Here is a 16,064-nt window from a genome sequence, read left to right on the forward strand (position 1 = left end):
TTGCTAGCTTTACATTCTTTTAAATATATTTCATTTGGTATGCTGCATTGCACAAAAAATATTTCATTCTGACTCTGCTTTTTTCCGTCTTATTTTTTGAAAATTAATGATAATGATGTAATCTGCTCAGTTAAACAATCGGTTATCAGAGATGGCCAGAGCACTTAGGATGAAGATCAACTTTTGTACCTTAACTAAAAAATACATCCGGAATGCCAGATAAGCAGCAACTCTCTTTGCAGCCAATCAGAATATATTGCAGCATAACATGGGAATGTTTCATCTCTTATACCCATTTTGTGGCATGTGCCACTTTTCAAGGGTTCAGGTCTAAGAGCAAAACACACACCAATAAAGGGTAACCTGCATTGCCCATCTCTTTGTGAAAACATAAACTTAAAATTATAAAGTATTAAGTCATATTTACAATTTTGACGCAAAGTAAGACCTAATATTTTTAATACAACTTCAGAGGGGTGAATACAGAAAGAGAAAGATAGAAAAATGTCCAATTCCAATTTTTGTTGTTTTATTCCACAACCTTACACTTTAATTTGCAGTGCTAGCCTAGTTTCCTCTTCTTAGTGGAGGTTCTGAGTCATATATTGTATTACTTCTGGACTGCCATTGTGTCGATTTTTAAAGTGTTTAACCATTCTAGAATTCTGTTCACCTGGTTTATTATTGTCATTTGCCCTATAATATCTAATTACTCTTGTCTGCAGTGTTCTTATTGTTTTTCCTATATTCCTGTCCTCTAACGGTGATCCCAGATTAGTGCTATATAATAGGATTCTGTTCTACAGTTTCATCTTAGCTGGACAGACTATACAGTATGGTTTTCATTGTATTCTGGGGAACAATTTGTCAGCAGGTAATATTGAATTAGTGTAAGTAGGTTTGTAATATCTGTGTACACTACACAATTTACATATATACTCAGATCCAGAAAGTCTAACTCCAGACATCTGTGACACGCTGTAAAGACATATTTATGGTGTTATGAAGGGCACTAAACAATTCAAATACAGATTTATTTCCACTCCACAGCAATATGGTATTATCAATATATATGTAGTTCACATCCTCTTCTCTGAAATATAGGGATTCTGGAAGAGGTTAGTAAGTGAGAGCCAGAGGTGTCCCCATTGCTGTGCCCACTATTTGTTGGTGCCAAGTAATATCAAAAGTAAAGGCATTATGTATTGATTTGGATGTATATAATATACCAAGGAACAAAGTCCCATCTATAGAGGCTAAGGCAAAGTGAGGTTATCATATGTTCCCTTTGGTTCTTAGTAGAGATGCTCAGGCTCGGTTCCCTAAAAACCGAGCACACCCGAGCTTAGCAGATCCGAGTACCGATAACTTTCATGCGCCCTTGGAAATTGAAAACGAGGCAAAAAGTTATCGTTACGTCGTCGGATCTCGCTAGTTTTGGATTTTTTTATTTTTTTTTAAAAATCTTTATTGAATATTTTTCTCAGATACAAATACAACAAATCTGTAATGGCATTTATGTTACATCTTCCAATGTTTTCGGAAATAATTAAGATATTCATGACATTTTGGTATTAAATATCAACATCAAACAGTAACAACATCTGAAAAATTGTGTTATTTTAAACTTTATGAATACATTTTAGATAATCATGTATACCTACAAATATGGATGTAACTGAACAGTATGAACTATTATCATAAAATAAAAACAATTAAAGTAGAATGAAATTAAAAAAGTAAACTGAAATACAATGAGGGGGGCTGGGAAGGAGGGGGGTAGTTGTTCCTTTAGTAAGCACTATGACAAAGGGTATTAGACAGACCTTTCTTCAATTAAGGAAAATTTGCGTCTTTAGAATTTTTAGGAGGTTCCAGTTATCTTTCTAAGTGTTTATTCATTCATTCTCTCCCTAACTTAATTGCCTAAGTAAATACCAGGTAGTGTATTCAAACAATTTAAAGATGTTCTGCTGAACCGGTAGATCTAGTGATTCAATATATGTGCCCCATTTTTTCTGGAACCTCAGACCACCTTTTGAGTTTTGGATTTTATAAGTACTGCCCTCCACGGCGATCCAGCACCATTTCACAGAGGGACACAGAATGGATAGCACAATTATTTGCAGTCTCTAAAGCAGTTGGGCAGGGTCATAGGTAGAAAAGAAAGAGGAGGGGTAGCAGTGTTCTTCAAAGTTTCCAGTGACATTCAGGACAGCTGCATTGCTAATTGTCATTGCTGAAATAGAATTAATAGGTCTGGCAGGCTTGGTCTTCTAAATCTGCAGTCACATTGTACTGTGTTATATAGGTAACACACAAAGAGGAGAGCTCCATTGCTAATTGTCATTGCTGAAATAGAAATACTAGGGTTGGCAGGCTTGGTCTTCTGGATTTGCAGTCAAATTGTACAGTGTTATCAAAATGTATTCACAGCAGTACACAGAAGAGGAGGAGCATCAAGCAGCTGCTGGCACCAGTCATGATGATAGTAATCCCTCTACATCATCTGGTAAAGCCTACCTAAAGTGTATAGTGTTTGTAAGTCAGGGAAACAAAAATGTAAAAAAAACACCTTTCACCTTGGTCAAGAAAAAAAGACCTGCTATCCAGGCTAAGTTATCTGCAGAAAAAAATTAAATTGACAACCTGCCATTCTACACATGCAGTGTCAAGTAAAGAATGAGGCCTTAGCCTTTCTCTATGAGTGCTAGTTCTGCAACTGTGACTGAGGCGTCTTCTTGTAAGGTCACTCGTGACCAAGCAAGACCTTGTCATTCGGACTCCAAAAGTGGTCCCCAAATACTTTTATGTGTAAAAGCAGAGCTGGAACAAAACAGTAAGGCATTAGAGGAAAATGTATGTTCACATTCAGAAATGACCCAAATCCCTGAGGAGAGTGCTATGTGTAATCCTGACCATTCTGATGGTGTACCCATAAAGAAGGCCCCTTTCAGCATTTCTGCAGATGTGTGCATGAACAGCCCAAGTGTAGCCAGTGATACACAAATTGAGGATGCCACTTTGGAATTGCAACAGGATGAGAGGGATATTTGTGTAGCCGACGAGGGCGCTAATGATGATGTTGATGAGGATGATGTTGTTTGTGTAAGTCCTGTACCGGTGGAAGCAGTTCTTGCACGTGATAAGAAGATGGCCATTGTCATGCCTGGGCATAAGACCAAATAATCCACCATGTATGTGTGGAATTATTTTTACCTTAATCCTGACAACAGTTGTCTAGCCATTTGTAGCGTATGTAAAGCCACAGTCAGTCGAGGTAGGGACCTTAACCATCAAGGAACCTCATCCATGTTACGCCATTTGATGCGAGTTCATGGCAAGCTGTTGGGAAAATTGGAAACCTATGCTAAAAAAATAACAACAAGCAGTCCATCATCAGCTAGGTCCCTTCTGTCAGTTAGATCCCGAAACCTGCAATCTACACCCACAACACCATTCTCATTAATATCCTCAGTAGCGATCGGAGTTAGTCCTGCAAGTTGCTAAGTCTAGATGACTCCTCCACTATCCTAAATTCCTGAGACGAATTCTTGAGCGTTGGTCCCACTGCTGGGGGTGAATCTTCATCCCAGAAGCAGACCAAGAAGAAGACTACTTGTAGTTTACAACAATTGACTGTTAAACAATCCTTTGCAAGAGGAAGCACGTATGAAAGCTGACACCCAAAGCGGATCACAGACGCCATGGCGACTATACTAGTATTAGATCTGCATCCAATAACCAATATTGTAGCTGGTTTTAGACAGTTACTTGAGGTCTTTTGTCCCCGTTACCAAATTCCATCATGACACCATTTCAATAGAAAAGCCATTCCTCACCTCTACCAGAATGTTTATAAAAATGTAATTATTGGGCTACAAAATGCCATTCTACCCACTGTACACTTAACCACAGATATATGGACAAGCGGAACTAGGCAAACTAAACATTATATGACTGTGACAGCCCACTGGGTTGGTGATTCGTCTTCACCAGCAGGAACAGCAGCAGCATGTACCCAAGTACGGCACATTTGTCAGAGGCAACTTACTCTGTGTATTTCCGGCTTCACTAAGAGGCATTATCAGATGCCGTCCCTGCGCCTCCTCATTAGGCAGGGAAGGGTGTCTGCTTCCTGCTGAGCGCCCCGTTGCCAAGCAATGGGGACGCTTCCGGCGGCGTGGTGCGCATGCGCGCCCATCGCCATAGCAACGAGACGCGCTGCTGGACTTCCTTTCGGCGGTCAGCGCGTCTGACCGCCGACCCACTGCCCACCAATGAGGGCTGGCCACTTCTTTTAAATACTCTGCTCTAACACCACTAGTGTGCCAGAGCAGCTAGTAATCTAGCCTCCAGCGTTCCAGCTTCATATATATATATATCTCATATTGCCTGACTACTCCTACTCCTGTTACCGACCCGGCTTCCTCTGACCTCGCTTTTGGATCTCCCTTTTGTCCTGCACTGTGTACTCCGGTTTGACCTCGGCCTGTTGACTCCTCTTCACCTCCTGATTCGGTACCTTATCTGCCCGCTTGGTTCCTGACTCTGCCTGTACGACCACGAATATCTCCGCCATCTCGCAAGTAGCTACCTGGGAGGGCCGCGACCTGCACGTCGTTCGCCGCGCCTCCTTGTGTAGTTGTGCCAATACTTGCAGGTGCTGATACCTCCTCCGTGACAGGCATACAGCTTACAATCTGTTACAAAAACTAAGGATGTCATTGCAACATGGCTTATCCCGCTTGGACTCTCCTTGGAATATGTCATTTCTGATAACGCCATCAATATTGTAAGAGCATTACAGCTGGGGGAATTCCTTCACATTCCCTGTTTTGCTCACACAATAAACTTGGTGGTGCAGAGCTTTTTAAAAAATGACAGGGACGTGCAGGAGATGCTGTCTGTGGCCCGTAAAATATCTGCCCATTTCCGGCATTTGGCAACAGCATGTAGGAGATTGCAGCAGCTACAAGAGCAATTTAATTTGCCCTGCCACCAACTGGAGTAAGAGGTGGTGACGTGGTGACGGGTTTGAAAAAGTAGAGATGTTGCCTATAGCAACCAATCAGATTATAGCTGTCATTTTGTAGAAATTACTAAATAAATGAAAACTAGAATCTGATTGGTTGCTATAGGCAGCATCTCCACTTTTTCAAACCGGCAGTTTAGTAAATAATACCGCCATCTGTCTGAATTCTAGTAAAATAAATGCTTGTTTCTAGCTGGAAAATTCCTGGGAATTCACATCTGAGACTTGCTATGTCGTCTAAATCTATTAGTTCCACTATTAAACATACCAAATATCATCATGTGGTATGAGCCAAGGAAAAAAAAAAAAGGGATATGGAATTTTCACTTGTATGACAACTGTAAGTACATATTATCCACAGCGAAAATAGATCAAATTAAAATGCCTTAATTACTATAGCAAGGAGTAGACGTGAAAAGGGCTGTTTCTCTCATAAGGTGAGGCAATAACCTTATCTTGCTTGCCGCAAAGTAGGTTCTCACTTTGTCTTCCAGTCCCCAATCTTCAGCTGTTCTACTTCCCATCTGTCTGCCAGTCTCTACACACTGATTGTAGGTGGAAGCACAGTGTGACACCCACCAGTAGGGTTTCCTCAGTGTGACTAGCGAAAGTTTAGGAGAGAAAGGACCTTCTGCTTACTTACGTATTTTTACTCACACTACCTGTTACTGTGCTGCTAATACAATTGTATCAGGGAGAAGTGCAGGTGATTGTGTCACACTGTGCTTCCTTCTGCAATCAATGATTCATGCTTGTGGTAAGCGGGTTGTGGATGCTTTGGTTGGAAGGCTCTCAGAGGACACACTCTGAATGCCCCCTCAGGCTTCATTAAAGGAAGGCGGACCACTGGCAAGTGTCATTGATAAACACAAATGTGATATTCAGCTAAAGAGAGTAATACATAAGGAAATTAAGTATTGGAACATATATTTTCTTTTTGGGATTTATTGAGGACTGCTTTATTTACAGAGATCACAGTTAACGATTACGTGTTAGATTTGTTTTTCAAAAGGTAAAAAAAAATAATGTCAACGTAATCAAACCACATTATTGCGTCGTTTTGTTGGAAACCTTTCTATTATTAACATGGTTTGCTTGATTTGAACATAGGCCTTTTCCTGGTGGCCAGATCTGATAGCGGAACATGCTGAGATATTTTGGGCTCTCTTTTCTGTTGATATGAACTCTGCACTACAAACACAACCACAGGACTCCTGGGACAGCTTTCCTCTTTTCCAGCTGCTTAATAACTTCCTCAGGACTGACCGTAAGTATCAGCAATATGCTACTTTATATTCAAGGACGTCGACCTTGCGCATGAGGACTGTCACACTTGTACAGTAATTCAGTAGCTAACATCAGCTTGTTTATTATGAGCATTAATATCAGAAATGACTGCATGCAAACGATTATTGTTAGCATGACCGTAAGAGGAACAATCATTGACAGTGTTGAAAATTTGTTTTGTGTTTCTTTTTGCCACATATTACAAGGATGTCAGTGACTCGATCACTTTAGTTTGGTAAGATTTCTAAAGCACAGAATTTTACAGTGAAAGTTGCAAGAATCCTGGCGAGATTATTCTGTCTATTCATTGGTATTGTATGAATGGACAAGACCTGCGTGCAAGAGGATTTGGGACCAGCAAAACCATAACAAAGCAGAGATTTTTGATCTCCTGTAACTCAGAACTCATCAATATTATGCTTGAGTTAGCTGTGTCACTGTGGGTACAGGGTGCCCACATGTCAAGAGGTCGACAGGGGGCTCCATTTACCGGTGGGCCCTTATGCAATGCACACTCTGCACTCAGGGTAGATATGCAAGTGAGATTGTTCAGAGAAAAGAGTGCAAAACAGATTAACAAATTACAAACGAGTAGATTAGTGGATAAATGTATCAAACTGTGAGTTTCCGTTGGGTTTGAAAAGTGAAGATGTTACTTATGGCAACCAATCAGATTCTAGTTATCATTTATTTAGTAGTACATCCTACAAAATGATAGTTAGAATCTGATTGGTTGCTATAGGCAACATCTCCACTTTTCAAACCCACTGGAAACTCACAGCTTGATATATTTACCCCTAGGACATGTTTCACGTCTGTGTGATAGAATTTGGTTTTCTTGTAATTGCTCACATGAATACTATTATACATCATTGCTATTGGTTTCTTTTTGACAAAGTTAAAATCTGGTCCCATTCATTATGTAAAATGTAGTAAAATAGCTCTCTGTGCTGATTCCCACTACCTGCTTTACACCAGGAGTCTGCATTCTAGAAACTACAAAAATAAGCATAGTGGGCTGAAGACTTCCTTGAGTGAACATGCAGAATTAATCTAAGCAAAATAGTGGTTTTACACTGGAATAGAATTATGTAACCTAATGAATCATTTTAACTAAAGCAATATCTACAAGTGGAATTTATTACACATTTTAACAGCTATCTTTGTCTAATGTAAGTCACATGTTTTAAGGTAATTCTTCATAAATTGCCATTTAATACAGGGACAAAAGTCACTAACGGATAACCCAGCATTTGACACAAGTAATGCACTGGTTCTAGTTTCAGCTAATAACTTACAGCACAGAGTGATATCTTCATTTGACAAGGTCAGGGATGGTAAGGAGAAAGGGGCATTAAGCTAAGCGTAATGTCAGAAGGTGAGGGACTGAAGTCTCGGTAAATAAAAGTTGTGGATGACAAGAAGGAGATATCTGTACAATCGTACAAGTAGAGGCTGGGTGTGATTAGCTGGCTGAAGACGGGCATGGCAGCAGCCAGCTGTTCAGAAACTCACAGAAATATTAAGCAGCGCTGGAGCTATTCGGCAGCTGAATTTGCTTGTCAGCTTGATTCCCTCAGGGACAAAGTTAGAGAAAATGAGTATGGAGAGGTAATTTGTTCAGGCAGAAAAAAAGTTGTTGACACTGACTGAATATGATTTATATGCAATTTCTTTTTATTTTAAGTCTTAATGTGTTATAGCATTTTTGTTTGGATTCAGAAACTATTGAAACAAGTGTGACAAATGAATTGTGTATGTCTTACTTCTGTTATAAAACCCTAATAGTGGTGTGGTTATTTAGCATATTAGATAAACAATTCTGTGTACAGATGTAGATGTTACGTGCATTATAGAACAATCAGTCCATAGATTCTAATTTGCAGTGCTTGGTACCAGAAATAGTCTCTTTAAAGCGCTCTGCTTTATTTTCTGGTTGAAAATAATAGAAGGAAATGTGGTGGTGATAACATTCCGATGTGTTTTGTCAAAGGTCGCTCAGAACCTATCATGTAAGTAATGGTAGGTTATTTATCTAATTGCTGCCATGTCAGTGCACAGCCTGCACACCTTTATTAATGAAACAAGATAGTATGTACTTTAATAGAAATAAAAGTAGACTGGTCTATGAACGAACAGCGGTTTCCTTCTATCTAATCAGTTGTATATTTCCTAAATGAAACCATTTGGAAGTAAAATTAAAAATATCCATTACATGTAAGAAATGATTGTGAGAACAACCCAATTGGAACATTACTACTATAACACTCCAAGATGTTCTAAAGCTTTCAGCATCACTGTATTATATAGGATGCTACAAATGAGTATCATAAAGTATTATAATATATATAAATAAATAACTTTTCATAAAAACTCATTGTACATTATTTGGGCCAGTAATGATTTTATTTCACCTACTTAATCATCTGTATAGCACTCCCTTGGAGGTTGTATCGCTCGTGTACAAGCCACAGATTACAAGATTTTGGAAGAAGGTCTTCAGCTCCTTGTATTATTAATTAAGAACCATCATGTTCCTTGCTTGGGAGCTAGAACTCCCTTTTCTGTGAGAGACAAGATTGATGTTATCCCTGCAATACAATGTCCTGCGCTATTTGCCTGCAGCAATATTTTGGGGAGAGGTCATATTGAAGATAGAACACAACTGCCTGTCCTAGTCCATATTAGATGCTGGCTGTCTTAGTTGTTGTCTTTGGGTATTAAGAGAGTGAGATGGTTGGAGTATCAAATTTGCTGGGAAGATAGTAGTTAGTAGTTCCTGAGTCAGGACTTATTTTATATTCTACTGAAAAAAAATTAATCCCAATAAGAAAATAGATTGGGAATTCTATTGCACCAAAACCTTATTTTCTTAAGATATTAAAGAATCCCAAACTTATTGTGAAAATATTTATTTTATTTTTTTAAAATATTTATTTCTCCACAACAAATATGTTCCTCATTGGGTGGATGCAATCATAACAAATTAACTACACCTCATCATTTATAAAATTGAGTGGGAAAAAAAAATGCTCTTAAAATACATCTATGTTATGTACAATTTATTCATATACTCTAAGGGGGGTATTCAATTGTCCGCGGGTTCGAGCGCGGAAAAACTATTACTGTTAATACGGTAATCTCTCGCTGGATTTCAGCTCGCAGCTCCCTGAGCTGCAAGCTGAAATCCAGCAAGTAAATTACCGTATTAACGTTTTTTCCTGCGTAGGATTACCGTAATAACGGTAATCCTGCGCGGACCGCGGGATTTTCGGCAATACCGCGAACAATTGAATATGCCCCTAAATGGGCCCTTTGGGGATTTTCCCCAATTGAAACTCCTATTCTATAGTTTGATATATACGCTCTCTAGTAGAGTTTAGGTTTTTGGGTTTTTTCAGTCGTCAAGATACCCAGAAACCATGTAATTTGTTTTCTGCCCATGTGGCCATAAAACACTCTGTACTTATACTGAAAGACTGACTGCTTAGGACCAGTGAACATTGCCTTAATAAAAGGCAAACATGTGACAGATCATTATGTTGCCAAGACAACTCTTTAGAGTAGACCTGAGGTCTCCCCAGCCAGGGAAAAATTGTTCCATGTAAAATGGAACTAGAAGTATCTGCCTTGTCTAATTTATGTTTAAGCTATTAGTGCTGACAATAGAGGATACATATTGGGACTCTTTGAAATAGAACCAAATTCAAAAATGAAAACTTTTTTTTTAAACTCCAGTGACATCTGTTGCATGCAGGTAAAGGTAGGTACGTCGGTGACTAGGGCATTCAGTAAACAGTAAGAAAATCCAGCAAATCGCCCTTTTGCAGAAATAATTTTTTTAGAGTAAAGTTTCACTTTAATGTCTTCCATGGTTAATCTAAACTGCTGTGAACTAATAAACTGTATGCAGGTTTAAAATATATGACTTGTATGTCTTGCTGTTTCAGTGCTATCAATGAAGCCATTTTGTGGATGCATATTTGGCAAAAATAATGAACAATTTGCCTACAATTTCTTAAGCAAGAACTTAATTCCTAATATTTTGATTTTGTCAGACAATGGTATTTTGTAGCAGATATACCGTATATCAATAGCTTATATTGGAGGCGTTTACTGTATAACATGTGGCATAACGCATTTTCAAAATGTTTGTTAAAAATATTAATTTTGTATTTTAACATGTATTCAAATGTCTTCTAAAGAGAAATTATATACATTATTACAGATGTTAATATGTATACATTTAATAAATGTGTACTTTTTAGGCACTTTTTGTCATTGTGAAAACTATAGCAGCCTGCATACAGTTTAAATAATAGCAGCATAGCAATGTATATTCTGACCAGATATGTGGTAGGTTTAAGCGTTTATATTATGCCACATATTAGTGCCCCCAGTTCATATTATGTCATAGGAGTGTCCCAGTCCATTATATGCACATAGGTATGCCCCTAATTCATATTATGCCACACTGTAGTGCCCCTAGTTCATATTATGCCTCATAGTTGTGCCCCTATTTATATTATGCCACATAGTTGTGCCCCCAGTTCAACTTCAGTCATATCTGTTAGCACTCACATCTCCTATTCGCAACTGAACCTTGCACCTTCTTCCCTAAACCCAGCGTCGGACTGGCCCACCGGGATATCGGAAGAATCACCGGAAGGCCCCGACGATTTAAGGCCGTGCCCCCTTTTTGAAGAGGGAGGGGCCAGCAGTGGGCAACTTCCTTCCATTCTCCCCCCCCCCCCCCCCCGTGCGTAACTTATTCCATTCAGGAGTCACATGGGACGCGCACCATGTGACAGGTGCCGTCCCATGTGTGCACTGCAGGAAGCGCGACAAGGTAAGTGTGTGTTTAATGTGTATTTAATCTCCTGAGATAATCCAGACAGGAATCTCGCTGGTGACCAGAAAATCCCCATCTTCTCTGCTGCAGGTCTCCCCCATAATTAGATTGCAGCACAGATCTGTTGACAGGCAGAACTTGTAAAAAAATAAAATGGTTTACCGAATAAAGTATAATGGCATTGCAGATGAACTGCTCATATGAAAACTAATCAAATTCTCTGTATGTCCAACATTTTATAGAGTATGGGTTACCTAGCATCTTTGTATAGCCTACACTTTCCATCCATCAGAGTCTAGCCAATAGGGAACATTTGTACATTTATGGTGGTGGTTGCTTACTGCACTAAAGTTAGTTTTTATGGTGAACTCTATCTGAAACCAGTATCAAAAGGTTGTGTCCTATTGTTATAAGTGGACGTACATTCTCTTCCTTATGAGAACTCACCATGTGAAATCCCCCATCACTGGGTCACTATTTAAGTAACAGCAGATTTGTGTGCACACCCACAACATTGTACCTATAATTCTTCTAAATGTCTCAATGGTTGAATAAAATACAATGGCAGTATTTTTGAAATCCAGCTAAATAGAACGAATAACAGTAAACGGGGAAAATCTGGCCATTTCTTGCAGATAAGGAATTGAAAACTGTCATGGTAATGTGTGTGTGTGTGTGTGTGTGTGTGTGTGTGTGTGTGTGTGTGCAATGGGGCTTGTTGCAATGTAATGGGGGTGAGGACACTGAAGGTTGGTTAAAGTGAAACGGGGGTGAGCAGGGGGCGCTTATAAACAAAATGAGGTGAGAGCAAGGGGGCTTATTATAAGTGAAATGGGGGGTGGGGGCAGGGGGGCTTGTGGTAATGTAATGTGGGTGTCAGGTAGGTAGTGGCTAATGGGTACTATTTTATTTGGGGGATGATGGAGGGACAATTTAATTTAATAGCGGGGCCTATTCATTTAAGATGAGGTGGCGGGACCTTTATTTTAATGCTGGGGTGGTTTAGGGCTATTAATTGAATATGGGGCTGAGTTTGGGCAGGAGGGCTATTTATTAAATGTGAATTATTTAATGCCGGGGATGGTTGTGGGAAATGGTTATATTTATTAAACTTAAATGCTATTTATTGCTAGTTCTGTTTGGAGGTAGGGAAATATGTCTATTTATTAAATGCAGATACTATGAATTTAATGTCTGGTCTGGTTGGAGGGAAATAGATCTATTTATCAAAGTGAATACTATTATTTTAATGTTTGGGCTGTAGGGAGGCCTAATTATTAAACGTGTGTACTGTTTATTTAATGCCAAGGGCTGATTGGAATTTTCTAAATATCATGTACCCATTTTTTTTCCCGATAGGACTCCCAACATTCCCGGATCCAGACAAGCAGCAACTGAGCTAAAGACACCAGCAGCCACTGGTCGGAAAAGCGACAAGAAAAAGACACACATACTCTGGTACATACAGCAGGCGCACACACTCACATTGGATGCACACACATACTGGGCTCCGACTACCATTTATTTGGCCCCGCCTACATGAGGCCACTTTCAGATTTTTTTTCGAGGGCCACTTTAAGTTTATAATCTGCCCCTGCCCTTTTCTATGTCGGTGGGGCCCCCCTGAGTCAAAAATTTGCAAAGTGTAAGTCACCTGCACCTGTAAGAGTCGCACACGTCATGACGTTGGACCGTGCCCAGCCGACCACAGAGTGGAGATGAAGCAGAGGTAAGTCACGTTTATTTTATTGTAATTTTTTTATTTGCCCTTTTTTTTTTTTCTAACTTGACAATGTTCCCTATTTACCTGGGGTGGGTAGCATGTTCTTGGCATAATATTGATTGGGGGCAGTACTCTGTGAAATAATTTAAATTGTGTCATAAATTTAACTGGGGCACTACTGTGTGGCATAATATGAACATTTATTTGTTCCATTATTATTACTAATATATATATATAATATAAATATATATAATCTCTCGTCTATCTAAATGCACAACTGGACTAGACTAGATTTTAGCCAACCGCTAAACGTAGTGAACGCTGCAAGAACAGGTAGGAGAGAGCAGGACAGTCTGCCAACTGTTCTGATTCTAGTGGAGCAAGACTTTGTCCTGATCTAAGGAGCGGGCCTAGACTATGCACTCTTTATATACACTACATTTCTTGATATACTACATTATGTTAGCTGTGTCTGTCATGAGCTGACCACTCCCCCTCTAGTGTCTGGTTTCGCCTCTATGGTGATTGACCACACCCCCTTTGGTGGGCCCCTACAGTTGCAGTCCCCCGTCAGACACTGCCTAAACCAGCCAAAGATGGCCAAAACGGAGCACTTCTGTCTCCTTCAGCTGCTTTAGTGAGGAAGCTGCAGAGCTTCGGTGTGCCAGATAAAACCATCTGTCTGACTAAATCTACAAAACAATATGGTTAGTGGAAATGTACTGTACATCTAACTTTCTGTATACATAAAGTTTACAATAGTAAACGTTGAATGCAGATGAAGATTTGCACTTACCAACTAGCTTACAGGAGAATTATCAATACACAGTAACTTAATCTTGAAAAGTAGTAGAGTGCAAACCCAATGGGTAAGGTTCAAATCTGGCTGCTCCAATATTTGTACCAATCGTACACATTTTCACCTCACATGTCACTTCTTGTTTTGAGTTGATATCATTTCTTTTTCAAAGGCATGTTATGCAATAGACATATTTTTATGTAATAAACTTGCTACAAAACTGGTAACACACAACCTATTGTAGTATCATAATGAACTTCATTATTTTTTTTCTCCAGTCCCTTAAAAAATCACTTAATTACTCAATAAATATCTTTTTTAGTGTACATGTTCATTTGAAAAACATTTTTAATAACCTAAATCACTGTATCAGGATATCTTGGTAATTACCATTTTTCCTTGGTTTGTTTCTTCAGGCTATTAGTAATGATTTATAAAGTCTGTTTCCACAGTGCCATGTGCCTCTCATGGCTACCACAGTCACATGGCACATGATGTAATGAGCACAGACTTTATGGAACACTCTCTGATCTCTCTCTCTGAACTGTAAAATGCCCCCCCCCCCCCCCATACTTCTACCCCTCTTTCACTTTCAACTGACATGCTGAGAGTTTGAGATTGCGTGTGTGACTGGCCCTCCAGAAAGATTTTGAAAAGGAGATAGTGATTTGTACAAGGACAGCTATGAAAAATGATGAATGCTTAAAAGATACTTAAATTGCAATTTAAAACAAACAAACAAACAAACAAACCTTCTATGCGGGATTGCTGCTTTAATCATTAAGGATATTCTAAGATGCATACATCCCAACTGTGCCGATTTAGCTGAGATGTTTGAAGGGCTGGTCCCAATTTTAGGATCTGTCCTGCCATTCCAACTGTTGGAATGTTGGGAGGTATGTCTTGTTTAGAGCAGTGCTTGGTGCTGAGCTTACCTGCCACTTGTGAGCATGGCAACGCAAATTGAGTTTTTATAAGAGGTGGTAAAGAGCGGCCTAGAAACACCACCACCCACACTCCCAAATTCTGGAGTCTACCAGAAGTTTTGGGATAATAGTCAAGTATGACTCCAATAAATACCCATTTTTGTGCATCTTTGAAAATGATACAGTAAATTTGAGGCCATTAAGGGAACTTGTAAGAAATATTTTCAGATCAACTTTTTGTAAAAAACATAGGGTAGGGAGGGTCCTACTCACATGCAAGCTTACATTCTATTTGGAAGATAGCACAGCTGAAACGAGAGGAGTGTGTGTGTCTCAGAATGGAGATTGAAACAGCTGTGAGGGTATAGTAGTTTGGGTAGTATAAGTGGGAGTAGGGTAAGATTTAATTAAGAGAGATTTTTTCAGAATTTAAAGATTTGAATGCTGCAGGAGAGTCTGATTGTCAGGAGAGTGAGGTGGTCACTAGAGGCAAGATGCAGGTCAGAGGTAGATTAGACTAAGAGGGTGAAATGGAGAGTATTTTGAGATCCAATTTGAAATGTATAACTGGATGGTATTGTTGAAGGCTAGGTAAGAGTGAGTCATTTGAATTAGATTCTGGAGGACACATGGAGCTGTGCAGGGATTTGCAGAGTGATGCAACAGATGTGTAGTGGCTAGAGTGGAAGATCAGTCTTGATGCAGCATTTAAAATGCATTGAAACAGGGATAAGTGAATGAGGGGAATGTCAGATAGAAAGAGGATGCAGTAGTCAATGAGATAATGGCCATATTTTGGCAATATTTCTAACGTGGAATTGACGGGACTGGGAGAGAAAGTGGAATAAAGCAAAGGGCGGAGTCAAGTGCCTATATAATGTCCATGAAATAAAAATATATTTATTGCCCAATTCTACTAAAATTAAGCTCTATCATTTATGATAAAATATATATAACTTCACTAAATTCACTGTATACTAAAAAATAAAAAAAAAAGCATTTCCTATGAAAAAAGCACATCTCCATAGTATGACAATTGCGCTGATTATGAAGGAGATGAGCTTCAGCCTCCAAATTATTAATTAATGTACATTGTATACTTACATATATAAATACACCACTGATTTGCATTGTGTGTCTCTAGATGGAACAAACATCACTTACGTAACCTTACGGTATTATCTGTCAGTGGCCATTAGATACATTCTGTGCTTGATTCCATATGTCTGTCCCTATGTACACTATACAGTCTTCACCCACTTGGCAGCCAATAAAATAGCTAGATTGAATAATCCCACCTATTTGTAAATCATCACAGCAGCAGATGGAAACAGGAAAAATGGACCAATAAGCCCATAAAAACACTAAACACAGTAATATGTCCATAATATCATATGTTCCTAGTACTCTTGTAAGGAATAAGTGGGTCAGTGACACAGTTC

General features: G+C 39.1%; 1 protein-coding gene across 5 annotated transcripts in view; it reads left to right on the plus strand.

The window, feature by feature from the left end:
* Window positions 1–16,064, plus strand: part of CADPS2 (calcium dependent secretion activator 2) — a 367,836-nt gene that overhangs the window by 246,242 nt on the left and 105,530 nt on the right. For all 5 annotated transcript variants that reach the window (XM_075208940.1, XM_075208941.1, XM_075208942.1 and 2 more), the window contains one exon: window positions 6,146–6,302. In XM_075208940.1, the coding sequence (XP_075065041.1) occupies window positions 6,146–6,302 (157 nt within the window). The remainder of the gene's footprint in view (window positions 1–6,145; window positions 6,303–16,064) is intronic.

The sequence above is a fragment of the Mixophyes fleayi genome, chromosome 4 (assembly GCF_038048845.1).
Source record: "Mixophyes fleayi isolate aMixFle1 chromosome 4, aMixFle1.hap1, whole genome shotgun sequence".
Taxonomy (NCBI): Eukaryota; Metazoa; Chordata; class Amphibia; order Anura; family Limnodynastidae; genus Mixophyes; species Mixophyes fleayi.